General features: G+C 41.2%; 1 protein-coding gene across 1 annotated transcript in view; it reads right to left on the reverse strand.

Moving 5' to 3' along the window:
• Window positions 1-3,752: 3,752 nt before the first annotated feature.
• Window positions 3,753-25,462, reverse strand: part of LOC124552528 (carbonic anhydrase 1-like) — a 121,373-nt gene continuing 99,663 nt past the window's right edge. The window contains exons 5-7 of the mRNA XM_047126843.1: window positions 24,818-24,923; window positions 19,024-19,251; window positions 3,753-3,982 (exon numbers count right to left, since the gene is read on the reverse strand). Of these exons, the coding sequence (XP_046982799.1) occupies window positions 3,812-3,982; window positions 19,024-19,251; window positions 24,818-24,923 (505 nt within the window). The 3' untranslated portion in view covers window positions 3,753-3,811. The remainder of the gene's footprint in view (window positions 3,983-19,023; window positions 19,252-24,817; window positions 24,924-25,462) is intronic.

Below are 25,462 nucleotides of genomic sequence, written 5' to 3' on the forward strand. Positions count from 1 at the left end.
TGTATAGCAGGAGCCCTCACGTGGTTATCCCATGCACCCTGAGTGCAGTTCTATGTGCCAGTCTGTTGTTTTGGCCTACATTATCACCAGATCTACAATTGAGCAAACACAGGGTGGTCGGAAATTCCCATTACGAACTTCTAGGACATGTAGAGGGTAGTGAGTACATAACATTTTGAATAGTAACCCATGTCCAGAAATAAATCGTTTCCATTCTACGACAGTTTCAATGCAGATGATTATCTCATCCACACCCATGTGAGGAATGTACACTACTGGCCATTAAAATTGCTACACCAAGAAGAAATGCAGATGATAAACAGGTATTCATTGGACAAATATATTATGCTAGAACTGACATGTGATTACATTTTCACGCAATTTGGGTGCATAGATACTGAGAAGTTAGTACCCAGAACAACCACCTCCGGTCCTTAATAACGGCCTTGATACGCCTGGGTATCGAGTCAAACAGAGCTTGGATGGCGTGTACAGGCACAGCTGCCCATGCAGCTTCAACACGATACCACAGTTCATCAAGAGTAGTGACTGGCGTATTGTAACGAGCCAGTTGCTCAGCCACCATTCACCAGACATTTTCAATTGGTGAGAGAGCTGGAGAATGTGCTGGCCAGGGCAGCAGTCGGACATTTTCCCTATCCAGAAAGGCCCGTACAGGACCTGCAACACGCGGTCGTGCATTATCCTACTGAAATGTAGGGTTTTGCAGGGATCGAATGAAGGGTAGAGCCACAGGTCGTAACACATCTGAAATATAACGTCCACTGTTCAAAGTGCTGTCAATGTGAACAAGAGGTGACTGAGACCTGTAACCAATGACACCCCATACAATCACGCCAGGTGATATGCCAGTATGGCGATCACGAATACACGCTTCCAATGTGCGTTCACCGCAGTGTCACCAAACATGGATGTGACCATCATGATGCTGAAAACAGAACCTGGATTCATCCGAAAAAATGACGTTTTGACATTCGTGCACCCAGGTTCGTCGTTGAGTACACCATCGCAGGTGCTCCTGTCTGAGATGCAGTGTCAAGGGTAATCGCAGCCGTGGTCTCTGAGCTGATAGTCCATGCTGCTGCAAATGTCGTCGAACTGTTCGTGCAGATGGGTCCCCATCTGTTGACTCAGGGATCGAGACGTGGCTGCACAATCCGTTACATCCATGTGGATAAGAAGCCTGTCATCTCGACTGCTAGTGATACGAGGCCGTTGGGGTCCAGCACGGCGTTCCGTATTACCCTCCTGAACCCACCGATTCCATATTTTGCTAACAGTTATTCGATCTCGACCAATGCTAGCAGCAATGTCTCGATATGATAAACCGCAACCACGATACGCTACAATCCGACCTTTATCAAAGTTGGAAACGTGATGGTAAGCATTTCTCCTCTTTATGCGAGGCATCACAACAACATTTCACTAGGCAACGCTGGTCAAATGCTGTTTGTATATGAGAAATCGGTTGGAAACTTTCCTCATGTCAGCACGTTGTAGCTATCGCCACCGGCGCCAACCTTGTGTGAATGCTCTGAAAAGCTAATCACTTACATATCACAGCATCTTCTTCCTGTTGGTTAAATTTCACGTTTGTAGCACGTCATCTTCGTGATGTAGCAGTTTTAATGGCCAGTAGTGTACTTAGGCGTGACCCAGTACAATTGTTGCAATCCATTTGAAAAGAATACTGACTCGTTCCGTTATTACTTATGCATTTGCATTACAACTTACACCTCATGGTTTACATTAGTCAACAACAACAAGAACCCAGCATCTAAGGCACCAGCCGCAACGTACCGATGCATTACAACAGTGCCTCGATGTGGCGACCACTAACATTGTTACACACATTGTACCTCTGAAGCATGTTCTGGTACACTCTCTCCATCCCATCTGATGTCCCTTCAGTGTCTTGTGCAGTGGCCAGAACTTGTGTCAGGAGATCTTTGCCTGTCTCTATAGGTGTCTCATAAATTAGGCTCTTCATACGACCCCACAAGAAGTAGTCCATAGGGGTTAAATCCGGCGATTGTGGTGGCCATGCGGTTGGACCACCATGGCCTATCCATCTTTCACCATACCATCCGTTGAGATGCCTCCTGACAGCCAGTGAAAAATGAGGTGGTGCTCCACATGCTGAAACCACATTTCCTGATGGACATTCAGTGGTACAGTTTCCACGAACGGGACCATTACGTGTTGTCGGGAGGCTAAGTATGCGGGACCTGTGAGCTTGGATGGACGGAGGTATGATCCAGTCACATGACCGACCAGAATACCTGCCCACACGTCAATTCCAAATCTGTCTTGAAATCCCTGAACATGCATGGCATGAGGGTTTTGATCTGCCCAGACATTGCTATTTTGAGCATTCAGAACACAATCCCTTGTGAACCTACATTCATCTGTAAAGAGAACTCATTGTGGAAACAGGGGCACGTCAATGCAATGGTGCAGGAAGCGTGTTCAGAAGGAGACACTTTGTAGAAAGTCAGCTGGACCCATAGCGTGTACCCTTTGTAAGTGATACGGATGTAATTGTTGCTCATGCAGGATGTCCAGGACGGTACTGTGACTAACAGCTATTGCACACACAATTGTTCGCAAACTCGTTGACGGGCTATCTTCAGTGTGACACAGTACACCTTCTTCAAATTCTGGAGTGTGGTGTTGCCATGAAGTACCATAGTCCTGCCTCCTCACGGTGAAGCTACCTGTTTCTCGTAGCCGTTGTGTAACTTGGGCAAATAGTTTGTGTGAAGGAGTGTGACGGTGTGGAAAACGTTCGTGATACAGCCTACTAGAATGTCTTCCATTACCTCCAGCTTCGCCATACGCAAGGAGCATGTCTGTGTATTCTGCAAATGTGTTCTGCACCATGTATCCTCTATCGGTGATGCACAGGTATTGACTCCATCTCACAGCAAAGTGGACAATAAGTGACATCTGGGGATCATTTGACATAGTACACTTCATCGCATCTACCCTGTTGCATACCAGGACAGGCAACTCTGAGACGTTTCTGTTGCCCTAGGCAGACACTGACGAGGTACACATCTGAACTGAAACTGTCACAGAACAGAAACGATATGATTCCAGACACGGGTTCCTATTCAAAATGTTCTGTACTTACTACCCTCTACAAGTCCTAGTTTGTAATGGGAATTTCCGACCACCCTGTATATGGAACATCAGACAACTACTCCATCATCATCCACAAACACCATTAACTGTCCCTTCACTGACTAAGTGCAACAGGCATGGAAATTCACCCCACTACCTGACACCGGACAACACAATGTGTGCACCTTCGCACACCTGAATTCAATATTCTGCTGGTTACACAGGTTATTATGTACCAGTATTTCACATTTTCAATGGCTTATCTCGCACATACATTAACCTATGACCTTTGCAATAGTAATCACTTAAATATGTTACCTAGACAGATGTATTCCCAAAATTTAGTTACTTTGCATTAATTATTTTTAGTGTTGCAATTTTTTTCTGTCAGTATATATATTCCTCCTGTCAAAACATCGTGTGGTTCTTCTTCTTCTCCTCCTCCTCCTCCTCCTCCTCCACTCACTCACTCACTCACTCACTTACTCACTTACTCATTCTCCCTCTCTTCCTTCTTTTTCTTTTTTTCAGATTTATGCTCCAAATTAGATAGGAGGGTATACTGCATGAGCTGGAATGACTGGGAAAGAATATGTTGCAAGCAGTGTGTTGCTCAATGAGTTTTATTGACAGCTGTTATACACTGGAAGACTGAGATCGCCATCTACTGGCGGCGCCTGCTGTGCTGTCCCCTTCTCCTGGCAGCAGCACCACGGCGGCGGCTGCTACTGAAGGCGACCAAGCTGACGGTACGGTTGCCCAGCGGCTGCAGCGGCCTCCGGTTCGAGATCAACAGGCTGCCGTCCTCAGTCTTCAGGGTGCGGAAGGCAGCCACCTGTCGGCATCGGAATGCAACCAGTATGCTGTGGCCACAGTGAGTCAACGACAGTTCCTGTCCACCTCGGTATCAAACTGAACATTGTACAACACTAATCTTAATTAAGAAACCAATCCCATATTTTAATGACAAACACCATCCATAAATCATATATAGGGCATGTATAATAACAAATATAAAAGAAAGCTAATAAAATGTAATTAAATTAAGTCAGGAGATGTGGACACAATTAGATTAGGAAAGGAGACAGTAGAAGTAGTCAACAAGTTTTGCTATTTGGGCAGTATAATGTAATAGATTGAGATTTACTTATTGTAGTACCATATATGATACATCTGGTTACTGAATGTGATGATATGTTACAACTTTCATTGTGTTGTTTTACATTTAGACTTGTGTTTATTTCCACCTTTCATGTCATAAAATTGTAGTTGTAGTACTTCATCTACAAAAATTACTATAGAAAGCCTGCTTACAAAGTTTCAAGAACTGGCTTGAAAGAATGATTCTAGGAGTATACCATAAGGTAATAGAAAACTGGTAAGTCACATTGGCAGTTAAGAATATGGCTATCTTTGTAATGGATTCACACCTTTCCCAGTATGGAAACCATAAGCAACACTTTTACCTATTCCACTAGCACACAGAAATAAAATGGAATAAACGACAATCTGTACACCTTTGTAAACATCTCAATCTAAGTTGTAGGGCCCCACAAGGGTTAGTGGTTGGTCCTCTATTTATCATACTCTGCTTAAATGATACTGCAGTGACTTTAAAGACAGTTAAAAACACCGTAATGTTCATAGATGACACAAAAACACTACTCACGGGTCCCAACTCAAATTTAGGAGTCATGACAGATGCTATCTGAAAGTGCCTACAATTGTTGACAGCTAACAGTTTCAGTCTTAAGGTCACAAAGAATCTAACAATTTCTAACAAGGAATAATGACCTGTTGACAATAGAAGTATAGATTAATGGTCACACAGTACATGACACATCACTCAAGCAACCTTAGTGTGTTGTACACTGCACAGGCCATACCGGTTCTCTCACCCGGTGCTATAGTCAGGTGTTTCTCTTAAGAATCGTCAGGCACATTTTATTAGGCGTTTCAGCAGATAATAGCAAAACAGATACTTCTTGTCTCATGCGACGCCCATTGTCACATTGTCAACAGATAGCAATGGTTTGTCTTCCATTACAAACAGAATTCTTTTTAAATCGGAATTTTATGTGCCCATTAGACAGAGCACTCCCAAATTATCCTAGTCCGATATTGGTGATATGGGCAAACAGAGGCGATAAAATACAAAGAGCAAACAGCAATCCAGTAGCGCTCCATGCATGACGGTAGCAGTCAGCGCGCACCAGAGCACTGCTGTCTCTGTTGGGGTACTGCCTATCCTTCATGTTTTACCGTCGCTGCTAATACATACCGTATCAATATCGTAAATATTGCACCAGGCTAATTTGGAAGAGCTCTATCGAATGGGCACGTAAAAATCTACTTTAAAAATCATTTTGTTTGCAACAGTAAACAGATTCACGCTTTCCATCAGCTCTGGGCATCATTCATATGGAAGTCGTAATGAGCTCTATTTGTTTGAGGGCGGACTCCAGCTACAGAATGCAAATATGAAAAACACCAGAGAAAATGTCCCTAATGATTCTTAGGGGAGAGACTATTTGGTGTTTCTCACATTTGCATTCTGTAGCAGATATAAATGTGTGTGTGTGTGTGTGTGTGTGTGTGTGTGTGTGTGTGTGTGTGTGTATACAGGCTGGTCCATTGATCATGACGGCGCCAAATATCTCACGAAATAAGTATCAAACGAAAAAACTACAAAGAACGAAACTCTTCTAGCTTGAAGGGGGAAACCAGATGGTGCTATGGTTGGCCCGCTAGATGATGCGACTTACCGAACGAAAGTGCTGGCAGGCCGATAGACACACAAACAAACACAAACATACACACAAAATTCTAGCTTTCGCAACAAACGGTTGCTTCGTCAAGAAAGAGGGAAGGAGAGGGAAAGACGAAAGGAAGTGGGTTTTTAGGGAGAGGGTAAGGAGTCATTCCAATCCCGGGAGCGAAAAGACTTACCTTAGGGGCAAAAAAGGACGGGTGTACACTCGCGCACACACACACATATCCATCCACACATATGGCACTGCCATAGGTCAAACGGATATCAACTGCGTTTTTTTTAAATATAGGAACCCCCATTTATTATTACATATTCGTGTAGTACGTAAAGAAATATGAATGTTTCAGTTGGACCACTTTTATCATTTTGTGATAGATGGCGCTGTGATAATCACAAACATATGGCTCACGATTTTAGATGAACGGTGTGTGGATGGATATGTGTGTGTGTGTGCGAGTGTACACCCGTCCTTTTTTCCCCCTAAGGTAAGTCTTTCCGCTCCCGGCATTGGAATGACTCCTTACCCTCTCCCTTAAAACCCACTTCCTTTCGTCTTTCCCTCTCCTTCCCTCTTTCCTGACGAAGCAACCGTTTGTTGCGAAAGCTAGAATTTTGTGTGTATGTTTGTGTTTGTTTGTGTGTCTATCAACCTGCCAGCGCTTTCGTTAGGTAAGTCACATCATCTTTGTTTATATATATATATAGGGTGGTCCATTGATAGTGACTGGGCCAAATATCTCACGAAATAGTCATCAAACGAAAAGACTACAAAGAACGAAACCTGTCTACCTTGAATGGGGAAACCAGATAGCGTTATAGTTGGCCCGCTAGATGGAGCTGCCATAGGTCAAACGGATATTAACTGCGTTTTTTTTAAAAAGGAACCCCCATTTTTTATTACATATTCGTGTAGTATGTAAAGAAATATGAATGTTTTAGTTGAACCACTTTTTTCACTTTGTGATATATGGCGCTTTAATAGTCACAAACGTATAAGTACGTGGTATCATGTAACATTCCGCCAGTGCGGACGGTATTTACCCTGTTAAAATGGACCGTTCACCAATTGCAGAAAAGGTGGATATCATGTTGATGTATGGCTATTGTGATCAAAATGCCGAACGGGCGTGTGATATGTATGCTGCTCGGTGTACTGGACGACATCATCCAAGTGTCCGGACTGTTCGCTGGATAGTTACGTTATTTAAGGAAACAGGAAGAGTTCAGCCACATGTGAAATGTCAACCACGACCTGCAACAAATTATGATGCTCGCGTGTGGTTGATGCGGTATTGAATAGCATATTTCATGACAGGTGGATTGGTCGTCGAAGCACCATACCATGGCCCGCACGTTCACCGGATCTGATGTCCCCAGATTTCTTTTTTTGGGGAAAGTTGAAGGATATTTGCTATCGTGATCCACCGACAACACCTGAAAACATGCGTCAGCACATTGTCAATGCATGTGCGAACATTACAGAAGGCAAAGTACTCGCTGTTGAGAGGAATGTCGTTACACGCATTGCCAAATGCATTGAGGTTGACGGACATCATTTTGAGCATTTATTGGATTAATGTTGTATTTACAGGTTATCACGCTCTAACAGCATGCATTCTCATAAATGATAAGTTCACATAGGTACATGTATCACATTGGAACAACCGAAATAAAATGTTCAAAGGTACCTACGTTGTGTATTTTAATTTAAAAAACCTACCTGTTACCAACCAACCGTTCATCCAAAATTGTGAGCCGTATGTTTGTGATTATCACAGCGCCATCTATTACAAAATGATAAAAGTGGTCCAACGAAAACATTCATATTTCTTTACGTACTACACGAATATGTAATAATAAATGGGGGTTCCTATATAAAAACAAACGCAGTTGATATCCGTTTGACCTATGGCAGTCCCATATGTGTGGATGGATATGTGCGTGTGTGCGAGTGTATACCCGTCCTTTTTTCCCCCTAAGGTAAGTTTTTCCGCTCCCGGGATTGGAATGACTCCTTACCCCCTCCCTTAAAACCCACTTCCTTTCGTCTTTCCCTCTCCTTCCCTCTTTCCTGACGAAGCATCCGTTTGTTGCGAAAGCTAGAATTTTGTGTGTCTGTTTGTGTTTGTTTGTGTGTCTATCGACCTGCCAGCGCTTTCGTTTGGTAAGTCACATCATCTTTGTTTTTAGATATATTTTTCCCACATGGAATGTTTCCCTCTATTATATATCTTTATATATATATATATATATATATATATATATATATATATATATATATATATATATATATATATATATGCTTCTTGATAAAAGGAGGTAGAGCACCCAAAAAAGGAGGGGGAAACAAAATGAAACTTCGTGTATAGAGAAGGTATGTGGTGTTAATGCAGTGATTGTAAAAGCAAGTCATATTTGAAAACAATTTGGCAGTCTGAGCCCACTTATCACTGTGTAGTTGCACCCTCCCTCTGGCCCGGATGCATGCACTAATTCACTATAAGGTGTTATGAAGTCATTATATCTTCTCCTGAGGCAAACTGCCCCACAACTGTTTAACTGGTCCTCCATATAGTTCATACAGCCTCTGCAATTGAGTGATGTCTGAGGTGTCCCACTTACGTTCTGTTGGAGATAGGTCTGTAGATCTTTGTGGCCACAGCAGTACATAGAGACACATGCTGTGTGTAGATGAGCACTGGCTGCTGAAAAATGACACCGTTGGTTGAAAGATAGCACATGAGGTCAGAAGATGTCCGAAACATGCTGTTGTGCTATCCAATAAGAGATAACAGATGAGGATGCAGGTTTTCTGTGACGTACCATTATATTATTATGAGGAGCGGTCGAAGTTTCTTGCTCGAGATAGTTACCATAATGTCTCATGCAAACACCACCACCTTTTATTTATTTATTTATTTGTTTATTTCATTCGTGTTCTGTAGACCCATTAGCGATAAATCGCTTGGGTGTAGAACGTGTCATTTACACAGATTTTAGACATTTGTTTATAATAATAGACTGTACAATGAATAATATATTACATAGAAAAAAAATGTTTACAAGAATTGTTTTTTGTAAAAAGTTACAAATTACATTGAACAGAGTTACAATAGATCAAAATCAATTCGCATATTTACATACATAAATTCGTCCATTGAGTAAATGGTTTTACTTAGAAGATATTGTTTAAGTTGATTTTTAAAAGTAGGTGGATCAGTAACTGACATTTTTTTTTTATAGTGTCCCATTGTAGGTATGCAAGTCAAATTTTGCGCCTCCAGCTTCATTAGTTTTGCCGCTTGGGTGCGTTGTATACCGTAGTGTAAGTAAAATGGCGAATATCGAGAGAATCAAGAACTGTGCTGTGATTGAATATCTTCATTTGAACGAAATAACGCCAAAGGAAATTGCGGAGGACGTGCGGAATACATTTAAGGACAGTGCTCCATCTTATGCAACAGTGAAAATCTGGATATCCGACGCGGAAGAACGAGTGTGGAAGATGTGCCAACGAGTGGAAGGCCTGTCATTAAAACAGTGACTGCAATTCAAGATCCGATTCTGCAAGTTCGTCGAATAACGTCGCAGTACATTGAAACTACATAAATACACTGCAATCTCCCATGGGGGGGGGGGGGGGGTGCTTATGACATTGTTTTGGATATTTTGGGAATGCAGAAAGTTTCATCTCAATGAGTACTGAAAGACTTGAATGCAGATCATAGACAGGAACGTGTGCAGTGTTGTGAAGCAATCGTCTGCAAATCTGAAGTGGATGAAGATGGCTTTCTTGCAAGGTATGTGACAATGGACAAAACGTAGGGTCTCCACTTTGATTCTGAGATAAGTCACAACAATGGAAACATCCTTCATCCCCTACCCAAAGAAGAATCCAGGTGCAAAAATCTGCCGGTAAGGTGATGGCATCGGTCTTCTGGGATACAGAAGGAGTAATTATGATGGATTACTTGCAAAAGGGCGTAACTATCAAGGCATCATACTATTGCACCCTCCTGCGCCATTTGAGAGAAGAGGTAAAGGAAAAAAATGCACGGAAAATTGGCACGCAGAGTTCTTTTGCTTCAGGATAATGCTCCAACGCATAAAGCCCTCACAACACTGGAAACTCTGCATGACTGCGGGTTCGAATAGTTACGTCATCCACCATATTCTCCAGATTTGGTTGCATTTTTCTTTCCCAAACCTAAAAGAAGACCTCAGAGGACGACGATTTGACAATGACGATGTTGTGAATGCTTGGTTGGACTTGACATCGAAGACCTTTTATTAGAATGGGTTGAAGAAGTTATCTGAGCGTGCCCACAAGTAGTCTGTATTATATTGAAAAATAAATTGGTGTTGTGAAATTTCTGTCTTTCTTTATTTGTAAGGCTAGAAACTTTTCCACTCCTCTCGTGTTTTTATGGTTTCCCCAATAGCTACATGCCGAGACCTGAATTCGTACCAAATGGTTTCAGACACCAATACACCTTTAGTATCATTGCTATGCCTATCGAAAACGTTCGAAGAATGTCTGACCTCTTGCTGGGTCACTACCGTATTTACCAACAATTGTCATCTGGTGTGGTGCATAACCACAATTCATTGTTGAACACAATGCAATGCCATTCATTGGCAGTCCATGCTTTCCGGTCATGACACTAGTTCGAAGCCAGCCATTTGTGTTGTGATTTTAATGGCAACCTGTGCATGGGACGGTAAGGCCGGTATTACACTATCAAATTTCTTTGTCAAATAACTTTGTCAGAGACATTTGATGGTGTAATAGGGAACTTTGTGAAATCTCGTCTGTCGTCAAATAAATTAGATCAAATCTAGGGGCTCGTTGTCGATTTGATCAAAGAAGTCACTTGTCTTCTGTTCACTGCAATGTGACATGTTACCGCTGCAGCATTCTGTCATCTGTAGTGTTTTTGTAATCATTGCCAGTAAATACAATTGGTGTGTGCCGACAGCTACAAAATTAATATAGATGTATGAAGCTGATGAGTCACTTTACAACGTGAGGCACCCTGAATACAAAAACAGATTAAGAAGATTGGAGACCTGACCTGACCTGACCTAACCTAACCTAACCTAACCTAACTCTCTCCTGTAGCAAGAAATCGGAGTGTTACAGTGAGCCTGTCTTCTGCAGATATAGCAATTCCTAAGTGAGCATTGTGCTTTGTTATATGAGGATACACTTCCCTGACCACATACTGAAATGTATGGTCATCCACTCTTAAGTAGTTGATATACTACTTGACGTCCTCCACTATAAGCTCACATAACAAATTTTGTTGAATGCTTTTATTGTGGCGTCGTAAAACCCACGGCTCCACCCAGGTACGTTTCCTTTTTTCCCCCCGCTTCTCTTCCGCATGTGCACACAGTGCAATTGTGGTACATAGAACTGCTGCAGTTAGTAACAAGTTGTTGTTGTCAGCCATCTTGAACTTTGACAAAACATATGATGACAGTGTAATAGCCCTTTTTAGCGCCACATCAAAGATCTTTGTCAAATATGTTTAACGAATATTTGATCAAATCGTCGACAAAGAAATTTGATAGTGTAATATTGGCCTAATTAACTAGTCCAGCTGCTCCTGGTCTCTGACTAACGGTGTGGCATGACGCAGAAGGTCGTAGGGATCTATTACTTGTTCTTGGACGGCAGATACAGACGTAAAGTGATCCTTGGTACACAATACAGCGATTAACAGGAAGCGTTTCTCAATATTCTCATTGAAATTCTTACATCCAGGTATTTGTACAAGTCAGCTGATTCCAGTTATGACTCACTGATGTTGTAGTCATGGGATAGTGCTTCTTTGCGTTTTTCGATTTGCGCAACTGTACATTTCTGAATATTTAATAGAAGTTGCCAGTATTTGCACCACTTTGAAATATTATCAAAATCTGCAGGATGTCAGTGAAGATTTTTTTCAGATAGTAGTTCACTATACAGGACTGCCAGAAGCACTCTGAAAAACTTGCAAGTGTATTGCAGGGTAAGAATGTGCTGAGACGTAACTGTTAAGAAAAAAAAAATCGATATGTTGCGCCGTTTCCGATTTAATGAGCGCTGAAGGTAGTCAGTCAGGTCGTTGCACGTGCAAATTCAAGAGGTCTGTCAGATAATACTGTTCTTGTAATGTAAATGACAGCACCCGAGATTGCTCAGCATTTGGCCCGGATTCGATCCCATGTCCAATTTTTGTATCCTGCTCTTGTGAGGTTTTAGGAAAACAAACTAAGAACACATTCTCCGACGGGCCGTTTGAATTTGCGCATGCAATGGCCTGATAGGCTAATTTCAGTGTTAATGAAGTCAGAAATGGTGCAACGTATCAAACTTTTTTCTTAATAATTATACTTAGCACGACCTACCCTTACAATTTTTCAGATTGTTCCTGTCCACTTTGTAAATAGCTGAACCATCTGTTTACTATAAATATAGTCTTATAGGTCTTTAAAATAGAAGATGACAAGCAAGAATTCCAAATAAGATGTAAACAGACAATTAGGGGAACTGTGAATGAAATGGTTGATAGCAGAATCATATAGGAGCAGGCAGTACAGGATCCTAGCAAAGTATGGTACACCATACATTGTGTATTTTATTATGTTGTATTTTCACGAATGTGGTACTACATATTAGTCATTAAACATTATTTGAAACCATTATCTGCAAAGATAAAGTCTATCATATCATTTCTTAGGCACAATTACGACTCTGTACAAACTGAAACATTGTGTGAAGATTTTTGTCTTGCGTAAGTTTAACAGCTTCAGATCCAGGAAGGCAGATATTCGTTCATGTAATGCAATTTTTTGTATAAAGTACGTTGAATTTTAGAATAGAAGTTTCTCAAAAACATTGTAAACGTCACAGTTAATCGTTCAAAATGTAAGTAATCCAAATATTCATAAGCTTTAACGCGGTCTTAAAGACACGTTGACGTATACACCAATAGTATTTCAGTATTTGTGCATTAGTAAAAGGCACTAATAAAACTGATTAACGACTTTTTTCAAAATTTTTGTGTTTCGTATTCAATCGTTAAAAATTAATCTTACGAAATTTTGTACAGGTAAGTTTCCTGTTTAACGAAAATATTTATCTTAAATGGGTCATTCGTTTACGCAGAATATGTTGTCATAACTAAAACTTTGTGAACCTTGAATTCATCGTTGTAGATCAAGTTCATAAGTTAAAATTTTGGCCATATAAAATTGCTGATATCTGATAATATCATTTATGTGAAGGTGGATGCGAGACGATAGGGTGTTTGCTTCATGATCCAGCGTAACTACAAAGACTTAAAGTTAGCATCAGTGGTGTGCTACATTTGTATCAATTACTAACAAAGTTTGTGAAATTTGGCTGTCTTCTTGTTCAAAGGGTCGAATGATTACACATCTGAGTGAAATGAAAATTGGTGTTTCTCGCTCTGTAGTTAGTTTGTCCTGCAACATATACACCACTGGCCATCAAAATTGCTACACCAAGAAGAAATGCAGATAATAAACGGGTATTCATTGGACAAATATATTATATTAGAACTGGCATGTGATTACATTTTCACGTAATTTGGGTGCATAGATTCTGAGAAATCAGTGCCCATAACAACCACCTCTGGCCGTAATAACGGCAACCATACGCCTGGGCATTGAGTCAAACAGAGCTTGGATGTCGTGTACAGGTACAGCTGCCCATGCAGCTTCAACACGATACCACGGTTCATCAAGAGTAGTGACTGGCGTATTGTGACGAGCCAGTTGCTCGGCCACCATTGTCCAGACGTTTTCAGTTGGTGAGAGATCTGGAGAATGTGCTGGCCAGGGCAGTAGTCGAGCATTTTCTGTATCCAGAAAAACCCGTTCAGGACCTGCAACATGCGGTCGTGCATTATCCTGCTGAAATGTGGGGTTTCGCATGGATCGAATGAAGGGTAGAGCCACGGGTCGTAACACATCTGAAACGTAACGTCCATCGTTCAAAGTGCCGTCAATGCGAACAAGAGGTGACCGAGACATGTAACGAATGGCACCCGATACCATCACGCGGCGTGATACGCCAGTATGTCGATGACGAATACACGCTTCCAATGTGCGTTCACCGCGATGTCGCCAAACACGGGTGCGAACATCATGATGCTGTAAACAGAACCTGGATTTATCCGAAAAAATGACGTTTTGCCATTCGTGCACCCAGGTTCGTCGTTGAGTATACCATTGCAGGCGCTCCTGTCTGTGATGCAACGTCAAGTGTACCCGCAGCGATGGTTCATGCTGCTGCAAACGTCGTCGAACTGTTCGTGCAGATGGTTGTTGTCTTGCAAACGTCCCCATCTGTTGACTCAGGGATCGAGACGTGGCTGCACGATCCGTTACAGCCATCCTGATAAGATGCCTGTCATCTCCACTGCTAGTGATACGAGTTCGTTGGGATCCTGCACGGCGTTCCGTATTACACTTCTGAACCCACCGATTCCATATTCTGCTAACAGTCATCGACTCGACCACCGCGAGCAGCAATGTCGCAATACCATAAACGGCAATCGCGATAGGCTACAATCCGACCTTTATCAAAGTCGGAAAGGTGATGGCACGCACTTCTCCTCCATACACGAGGCATCACAACGTTTCACCAGGCATCGCCGGTCAACTGCTGTTTGTGTATGAGAAATCGGTAGGTAACTTTCCTCATGTCAGCACGTTGGTGTCGCCACCGGCGCCAACCTTGTGTGAATGCTCTGAAAAGCTAATCATTTACATATCGCAGCATCTTCCTCCTGTCGGTTAATTTTCGCGTCTGTAGCACATCTTCGTGGTGCAGCAATTTTAATGGCCAGTGATGTACTTCTGGTCGGCCATTGACAACAAAGAAACCTTCCTAATAAGTATTTTATTTTTGTGACTGAGGCGCTTTCTTGTCTATTTGTTTGGTACAGATTTTGTAATTTAAACTGCACCCTACCAATACTTTCTTAGGACTTGAGTGATTTTACTTCAGGAAATTGAGAAAATATCTCTCTGAACAGTTATAATAAAAATGGTTGAAATGGCTCTGAGCACCATGGGACTCAACTGCTGTGGTCATAAGTCCCCTAGAACTTAGAACTACTTATACCTAACTAACCTAAGGACATCACACACATCCATGCCCGAGGCAGGATTCGAACCTGCGACCGTAGCGGTCGTGCGGTTCCAGACTGTAGCGCCTTTAACCGCTCGGCCACTCCGGCCGGCTACAGTTATAATATCTTTTATTATTATGAACTTGTGTTTCTAAATTTAATGATGGAAATTACACTTCAACTATATCCTTTACGTAATGTGAAAATATCGTGATGTTAGGAATTATTATTTTGATGTCGTAGAAATATTTTACAGCTATGAAGAATTATCTGTCGTATGGATATTAAATATTTTTCTTTCTGCCTCGAACTAAATTGGAAGTTCCTTTAATTCTGAAATATTACTTAATCATGCTGTCCGCCTCTGGTAGCTGAGTGGTCAGCGCGACGGAATGTCATACCTAACGGCCCGGGTTGGATTCCCGGCTGGGTCGGAGATTTTCTCGGCTCAGGGACTGGGTGTTGTGTTGTCGTTATCATCATCATTTCATCCTCATCGACGCTCAAGTCGCCGAAGTGGCGACAACTTGAAAGACTTACACCAGGCGAACAACGGTCTACCCGACGGGAGGCCCTAGCCACACGGCTTTTTCATTTACTTAGTGATACTCAAGCCATTGTTAATACAAGCTTGTGCTAGTGTGGTTTTAGGTAAAGATAAATTTTCAACAATCAAGGATAACCATGCTGTGTTAACAAAATCGGCTTCGTATGTAACATTAAAATGCAGGTTGTTCAGAGCGTTTGATATGAAAGAAAACTAATTTTAATTTACTTTTGGAATTAAATTGAAATACCACATGAGCTTCCACTCATACAAGAACTGATCACATTTACGTAAATGGTAAGGAGAGGAAAAGATTTTCGTTCCAAAGCAAGAACAAATTTTTAAAATTCAACACTGATAATTATTATTTAACGTTAATTAACTTACATGAATAGGCATAAACCCTCTATACATCGAATGGCATACAGAAATAGAGTGCAGGGAAGGACAGGAGCTAAGCAACAAGATCAAAAACACAAACGATAAGCGGGAGATACCATGACGTCTTTCCTTTATATAGTAGTTCATGAGTTTCAATACACTACTTGTGATAAAAATACTTTAAGTATGTATCATTTCTGTTACCACTAATTAGAAGCATCACAAATTGATTTTAAAATTGCTTCCCGACGAGCTAGAGACTTGAACAGCATAGCTCAGAAGTGAATGACAATGCAATATTAACTCGTTTTCTTGTCTTGTGTGTGGTGGAGGGTACTTTATTTACCACTATCGTTTTCCGATGAGCTAAGAGATTTGAAAAGTTCAACATAGCTCAGAACTGGATTAAAACGCAATATTATCTCGCCTTATTCTGTGCTATGTGGCGGAGCATACTTTGTTTACCACTATCATTTCCTGATAGGTTAAAGACTTGAACCTATCAACATAGCGCAGAAGTCGATGATAGTGCAATGTTAACCCGATTTCATGTCTGGTATGTGGCGGAGGGTACATTGTATAGAACTGCAATTTCCCACTTTTTCTGTTCTACTTGCGAATGTTTTGTTGGAAGAACGATTACTAAATGGTTCAAATGGCTCTGAGCATTATGGGACTCAACTGCTGTGGTCATAAGTCCCCTAGAACTTAGAACTACTTAAACCTAACTAACCTAAGGACATCACACACATCCATGCCCGAGGCAGGATTCGAACCTGCGACCGTAGCGGTCGTGCGGTTCCAGACTGTAGCGCCTTTAACCGCTCGGCCACTCTGGCCGGGAACGATTACTGGTAAAGCCCTTATGTGAGCTCGTCGTTGTCTAATTTTTACGTTCGAAGTCTTTTCGTGACGTAATAGTAGGAGGGAACAATGACTTGGTTGACCCAGGTGAAGAGAAAACTGAAATAACACCGAAATTTACTACATATTTCCGTTGTAATCTCATCAAAATGTCTCAAATCGATTGAAAAATTTGATGCACACAAGACTAAAACGCAGAAAATAATTATTTTTTAAAAAAGCTTTTTAATACAATACGTTTCTAAAATGGACTAAAAAGTATAAAATAATTTCTCCTAGCCCCACAATGATTCCTAACCCCATACAGATACTTCTAAAAATCTGTGCTTGTGAATTTTTAAAAGCTGTGAAAATATTTGTAGCGTTTCAAATGAAAAACGTGTGATACATGCAATACATAATTCATACATGAATAGTTCACCTACTTACTATAACTATTTCATGTGCCCCACCCTTTTTAATATTTTAATGTTATTTTATCCTGCATATATTTTTATAGCTCTTACAAATTCACAAGCACAAATTTTCAGGACTATCTCTATGGGGTTAGGAATATATATATGGGCCTAGGAGAAGTTATCTTGTACTTTTTATTCTATTTTAAAAATGTGGTATACTAAGAATTTTTTATGTAAATATTATTATTTTAAGTCCACTGCACTGTTGCACTTACATAATTGGCTACAGATAGGAGGACATATTAGACAGTTTCCTGCATATATCTATGATTGTTTCATCTGGTAAGTTGCTGCATTTATAAAATGTAGAAAGAAAACAAAAGAAAAATTACAGAAAAATGAGCAGAATTTGATAGTAATAATTTAATACTACCAATAAATATTTATATAGAGGTCGCCTGCAAATAATGGTACCCATTCGATGACAAACAGAGTTATCACATGCAAAACATGATATGTGATATACTTAATTCGTAATATTTGATAGTTCCACGAGAAACCGAGAAGTGGCAGCTCATCTCTAATTTTATATTCTCGCTAATGACAACTTCAGTAAGATGTACTCATATAAACAGTGGTAACTGCCAAAGTATGGCTACCAGCAGTAGTATCCATGGCAGAAAACTGCTCTTACGGATGATACTGGGAATCTGAGGATAACTGTGACTCAAATAAAGATTCTGAATATATTCCTGAGGGTGCATGGCCTTTGTTGCTAATCACTTAAGCACGTAAGCAGTGTTGAATTGTGTCCCTTACCACAGATTACTTGAATTTAAGTGACAAAGTGATGGCAGAAATGTTACAGCCCATTCTTAACATTGTGTAGTTGCAGTAGTAAGATGCTAGCTAATCGTTATAATGTGCAGAATCACAGATTAATTTTTGACGTTGTAATACTTTATTGTTGTAAATGTCAGTAGTGCAGATATTAGTATCATAAAGTGGAACAATTCGAACCGTTTAGATTTGTATATTTGAGAGTTTTCAGAATAATGCTTCGTTAACTTGCCCAGCAAGTGAACAGTGGGGAAGTCAGTGTCAGTTGTACTGAATTTGTAAGTAAATAGTGTTAAGCAACCATTGACGAATTTTTAAGAAGAAAATTTTGGGTAGATTTTACCATTTCAAAAATACATTGTTACTTTAAATATTTGAAAACAAAGACCAATCTGAATTTAAAAATAATGGTGGATGTACTTAAAATATCTTCTCTGAGATTTCATTGAAACTTTCATGTGCATTTTCTGTAAATGTTTTTATTCTACAAATATTCGTAAACAGAGACCCATCTGAATTAAAAGAAACACAAGGGATGTACTTGAAATATCTTATTTATGAGATCTGAGCGAAACTTTAATTCACAGTTTCTGAAAACAGCCAGCTTGTCCCATATCACTTGTAGAGCCAAGGTCTTCATATAAAAATTGAAACATTAGTTACATAAGATGAAATATGCAAGTGCATCTTAATGTATATTAATCATGTGTATGGTGTTCTTCAATTGGCCAATCTCGTTGCAACATGAACAGCAAGCATCCCAATACACACTTCCCAGGGGCACATCTGAAGTAACTTCTACTTATGCTGATGACCCTCCATCCAAGACGTTATAATATTACAAATTTTGTTTGATATCCCTGTTCCCAACCATATAATCGTACCATTGTACACAGTACATTAGATAAAATGGTGCAGTACTACCTGCTCGCTGGAGATGGGGACATGCTGGTGGAAGATGATCCAGGTGACGGCCTGATCACAGGGCGGTGTCGTCAGTGATCCAGGGTACGTGTAGTACAGGTGCCTGTCGTTGGGCAGAAGTGATTCGAGGGCCAACCTGGTGTCCAGGTTGGTCACATCACCATAATTCTGGATGCGCTGCAGTGCCCACACAACTGGAGGCAGTACTGGGTTGCCGTTTTCGTTGTGCTGCAGAACCAGTGTACATGTCAGACAGGTCAGATCCCACCAATCGTGCCTACAACTGGGGATCTCTGCCGAATTTGTATTCACCTAACATACGAGGGGTAGTCACAAAGCCTTAATTATAACCTCGAAAAAAAAAAAAAAAAGTTATATAATTATTTTCTTGTCTGAAGATAAAATCTTCTATGAAGTTTGTCCAGTAAATAATGCAACATTTATTTTCTGAAAGCAGGATGGTTTTATTCACAATTTAAATACACCACTTTGTTCCTCAATTCTTTCAATTGCGCTGCCATCTCTCGATAGACATCAAGACACTTCACTGAGAGCATTCCCAGCGAAAGATGGACAAACCGAAATTAATGTCCACTCATAGCTGTCCGGATACATCTACATCTACATTTATACTCCCGAAGCCACCCAACGGTGTGTGGCGGAGGGCACTTTACGTGCCACTGTCATTACCTCCCTTTCCTGTTCCAGTCGCGTATGGTTCGCGGGAAGAACGACTGTCTGAAAGCCTCCGTGCGCGCTCTAATCTCTGAAATCGACGTCCATGACTGTGCCGGGGATGCTGGAGTGTTTCCCAACCTAATCGCTGAAGCATAGCTTTCGTCCCATTGGCAGTGTGGAGGTAGGCATAATCGTGGATGATTCCGAAATAACAAAATACTGTTAGTAGCGAGTAAATTTAGTAGGATAATTATGCACCACCCCAGGTAATAAACGGCGGCATAGCTGCCAAACGTATTCTACAATGTTTCGAATTCTCCATTAGACTCGCCACAGCCAAAAAACTTTCATTAGCCGAAGTGTTTCTTAAGCTAGCTATCAATGGGAATGCTTGCGCTTCTAAAACGCGGTGACATTAATACTGGGGTCTGAATTACCACGTGTATAGGCAAATGGATTTTATTTGCATTCCTGTAAACACAATTTATATCGAAAGTGTAGCTACGATTAATATGCTCAAGTATCGACTGCAACTAAAACATTTAGAATAAAGAGTAGGGGGAATTATTTATGCGGCCCTCATCCTCAGCATCTGCCGTAGCTATTTTCGTTGTTAGGATTTCGTCACCTAAATCGGTAAAAATGGAATCCTACTTGTCTCACTTTCTTGACCGTCTATCTGTCTACGCAACCCTTAAAGCCCGCTTACCTCGAGTACGGGTAGACATAACAAGCGGAAATGTATCGCACTTCCTGCGGTATACGGTCCCTTGGTGGTGTAAAAAAGTGAGCTTCTATGTCAACGCAATCTAAAGATACGGCCGTTTATGTAAAATTCAGTAAATGGCTCTAAGAACTATGTGACCGAACTGCTTAGGTCATCAGCCCCCTAGACCTAGAACTATTTAAACCTACCTAACCTAAGGACATCACACACACCCATTCCCGAGGTAGGATTCCAACCTGCGACTGAAGCAGCCACGCGGTTCGTGACTGAAGCGCCTAGAACCACTCGGCCACCGCACCCGACGAAACCCTTTTCACCTCATGTATAGTGATAATATATACTGTCTAGTGAGGATAAACTGTATTGGCCAACTTAAATCGTTTGATCACGGAAATTTTACGAAGCTACATTCAAATTTTGTTCGAAGTTGTCTGCAATATGCACTAATAAACATCCTAGGTACATCCTATACGATATCCACTTCTGAAGAAGCTGACAGATACTGCAGTACCAAAACAAGTAGATAAGAATTTATTGTTATTGATCCATGCAAAAGGTACTGAAAAGGCTATGTATGTAAGGATAATTGATCATTTAATATCACACCATTTGCTATCAAATGTATAGTTCGGCTTTAGGAGTCGTTTAATAACTGAAATGCTATATTCTCTTTTCTCTGTGAGGTACTGGATGGGCTAAACTAAAGGTTTCGAACGCTTGACATATTTTTTGATTTAACTAAGGCATTTGATTGTGTTGATCACAAAATATTGCTCCAGAAGTTGGACCATTACAGAATACGGGGAGTAGCTTACAATTGGTTCACCTCTTACTTTAGCAACAGCCAACAAAAGGTCATTATTCACAATGTTGATAACGGCTGTGATGTGGGGTCCTGTCAAGTGAGGAGTGCCCCAGGGATCAGTGTTGGGGCCACTCCTGTTCCTTATTTATATAAATGATATGCCCTCTAGTTTTACGGGTAACTCTATAATATTTCTGTTTGCTGATGACACTAGTTCGGTAGTAAAGGATGTTGTGTGCAACATTGGCTCAGTTTCAAATAGTGCAGTACATGACCTTAGTTCATGGCTTGTAGAAAATAAATTAACGCTAAATAACAGTAAGACTCAGTTTTTACAGTTTCTAATACACAATTCAACAAAATCTGACAAATTTCACAGAACAGGCAAATGATTTGTGAAACTGAACAGTTCACAATCTATGTGAACAGGTTTCACATAGATAGTATGCTATCGTGAAAAGCCCACGTTAAGGATCTTGTTCATAGACTTAGTACTGCCATTTTTACTATTCGAATGGTATCATAAGTGAGTGATCGTCCAACACGAAAATTAGTTTACTTTGCTTATTTTCATTCGCTTATGTCATATGGTATTACATTGTGGGGTAACTCTTCTCGTTCTAAAAGGATATTTTTGGCTCAGAAATGGGCAGTTCGGGCAATAAGTGGTGTAAGTTCACAAACCTCTTGTCGACCCCTGTTCACGAGTATGGGTATTTTGACATTGGCGTCTCAAAATGTGTATTCCTTACTGTCATTTCTTGTTAACAATATTAGCTTATTCCCAAGAATAAGCAGCTTTCACTTGGTTAATACTCGGCAGAAATGAAACCTGCATCTGAATCGGACTTCCTTAACTCTCGTGCAAAGAGGTGTGCAGTATACTGCTGCATCCATTTTCAATAAGCTACCCCGAGAATTCAAGAATCGTAGCAGTAATTCAGGCGCTTTCAAATCGAAACTGAAGAGTTTCCTCATGGGTCACTCCTTCTATTCTGTCGAGGAGTTCCTTGAAAAATTAAGGTGATTCTTAGTGTATTGTTGATTGCATTAATTAAACTTATGGTCTGACTTGTTTTGGGTTCATAAAAATTTATTTTTATCTTTTATTACTATTATGTTATAATTTCATTTACCAACATGTTTCACGACCTTGGAGATTTGCTCCTCAATTTGGTCCTACGGAACTTGACGTGTAAATAAATAAATAGAGACAATAAAAATACCTATACCTGATCAGTCGTTGCCCTTGTCAAGAAAAATCTATACCAGTTGCTAAGCTATGGTGGTGTAACGTCAAAATTATGGTACAGATTAAGTTGGGAACCAGAATGAAAAATGTTCCTTTCATTGCACAAAAAAGGCGAATATGTCCTGAGCAGAGTTAGAGATGTAAAAGAAAGGAAATAGCTTTTCGACTTACCTGCGAGCTTCAAAGACATTTTAATGAGAACATCTTGACGTTTTAGCTCATTTTTACGAATTAACCCTACTTCCCCAGCACAGTGAGTTTTTTAGTTGCATGGTGTTGGCGCACCTGTATTTTGCAATTTATGAGCTAAAGTCCCTGAATCTGCTCCCAAAATCCAGAAGATCGACCAGCCATGGTAAACGTTATGTAACATCAAATGGCTGAAGACCACACATGTAATAGCTAAAAAACTTTTTCTGGAGGGATAAAGTTTCTGAAGGTGGAAGTAATGCTAACAAGTAAGAAAAGCGCGCATATGTCAAGATGTTTTGATTTAAATGTCTTTGGAACTACCAGGTAAGTCGGAAAGCTAGTTTCCTTCTTGTAAGTCTCTAACTGTGCCCAGGACATATTCACTCTTTTTCGTGCTATGATAGGAGCATTTTTCATTCTGGTAACAGCAGTAATGAGTTTACATACACCTATCAGCCAGAACATTATGACCACCTCTACCTAGGAGCCAGTATCTCAACCTTTCGCATGGATAACATCGGCGACGAATCATGGCATGGAAGCAGTGGTGTTCTGATAGGTCACTGGAAGGAGTTAGCACCACATCTGCACATAAAAGTCACGTAATTCCTGTAAATTCTAGGGGAGAGGGTCAATAAGCTCCGATGCCAGGTTGAATCACATCCCAGATGTGTTTGATCGGGTTCAGATCTAGCGAGTTGGAGGAGGGGGGGGGGGGGGACAGCACATTAATTGGAACTCGCCACTGTGTTCGCTGAGCAACTCCACCACACTGCTGGATTCGTGACATGGAGCATTATCTTCTTGAAAAATGCCACTGCCATTGGGAAACATGATCGACATGAAGGTGTGCAACCTGTGTAAGATACTTCTTGGCCTTCATAATGCCTTGCATGAGCTCCACTGGACCCCAGAGCATAATGGAGCCGCCGGCAGCTTGTCTTTATCCCGCAGTACTGGTGATGAGGAGATGTTACTCTACAAGGTGACGGCTTCGTTGCTTGCCATCGGCATTATTAAGAAAGTATCAGACCGTGCAACACTCAGTCACTGCGCCAGCGTCCTGTGCTGATGGTCACGTGCCCATTTCAGTCGCAGTTGCTGATGTCATAGTATTGACATTGGCACTTGCGCAGGTCACCAGCTGTGGAGGCACATATTTAGGGGTGTTCAGAGCAATGTGTGTTCTGACACAACTGTACACTGCCCAACATTGAAGACTGCTGTTGGTTCTGCCGCAGTTCGCCGCCTGTCCTGTTTTACTAGTCTGCCCAGCCTACAAAATCTGACATATGTAACGAGGTGTGGCTTTCCAGCCTGATGACACGTGGACGTGCTTTCACCTTGGTTTCGTCACATGTTGAAGACACTCACCACAGCACTCCTCGAACCAGATACGTCATCCAGTATCCGAATTCTTTGTGCCCTCGGTCAAACTCGGGTAGATTGCGTGCCTTCCTCTTTCTACACGTGGACAGCACACTCACTGATACTACATGCACGGTGCATGTGTCTGTTAGTCATTCCTCGCTGGGTGACGCTGGTATACCTGGACAGATTTATATCGATGGTAGGCCGGTGGTCGTAATGTTCTGGCTGATCAGTGTAAGTGTTTAGTACATCTGTTTAGTGTAATATCGAAGAAATTACAACTGAGAGAAACAGGGGGTGGGAGGAGTAAGGGGTGTATAATTGTAGAGGGAGACTAGGGCTTCGGTAAACTAAACAGGTTCCAATGGAAGCTGGTTCCAATAGTGATGCAGAGTGAAGACTAGCACGGGGAGGTACCTCAAATCAGTCTTCAGTCGATCTGTAATAACACTACTGTCGACAGCACATGAAATTATAATCTTCATTCTTCCCTTTACTGGCCTTGACACCTTCTGACTCTCGGATACTCTCACATGACGTAAATCTGGGCAAAACACTTCCAGTTGGATGCATAGAAAATGAAGCCATTGACAGGTATTTGATGAACTTTCCAAATTCGCAGAACAGGGATGGAATCTAATCACCGATAATCGTTGGAGAAATTACACACACCCAACAAGGAACCTGTGCCATGCCACATTATTTTCTCACATAGATGTTGTAGGTATATATAAAGCAGATGATAGAACATGCAATGGTGAAATCTTACATCTAAGAGGACCGACAGCACAGCAAAGCCGTCGCTATATTTGGCGGCGTTGGATGGGTTTCCGTACTCGTCCTTGTAGAACACCATGTGCATCTCCATCGTGGAGCTGAAAATGAGAAAAAACTAAAGAGCTAGAGTCAGCAGGGACGTCAGTGAAATGCGATACACTGGAGGAGAGTACAAGTGTGTGTGTGTGTGTGTGTGTGTGTGTGTGTGTGTGTGTGTGTGTGTGTGTGTGTGTGCACGTGCGTGTATCAGAGCTACTTCTGCTGCACCCATCACAGACAACTGTGTTGGTGTGGCCAGTAACACTAACAGGTAAAATAGTAGAATAACATCCCAACAGTTGATCATCAGAATACTGCCTCCTGCCTTCCCAATTATCCCCTCCAAATACCCACTAAACCAAAAACTCAATCATCTGAACAATTAGACCCCCTTTGCCTCTTCCTTATACCAACTCCCTGACAGCTAGTCACCCCACACTCAACATTCTACAACGCGCATCCCACGACGCCTATGACACCACTGTGGAATAAACATGCTATTGCCCTTCCCTATCGTTCCTTTCATAAAAAAATATGAATTAGACCCCCTTTGTCTCTTCTTTATACCCACTCCCTGACAGCCAGTCATCCCACACTC

The sequence above is a fragment of the Schistocerca americana genome, chromosome 10, assembly GCF_021461395.2.
Source record: "Schistocerca americana isolate TAMUIC-IGC-003095 chromosome 10, iqSchAmer2.1, whole genome shotgun sequence".
Classification (NCBI taxonomy): Eukaryota; Metazoa; Arthropoda; class Insecta; order Orthoptera; family Acrididae; genus Schistocerca; species Schistocerca americana.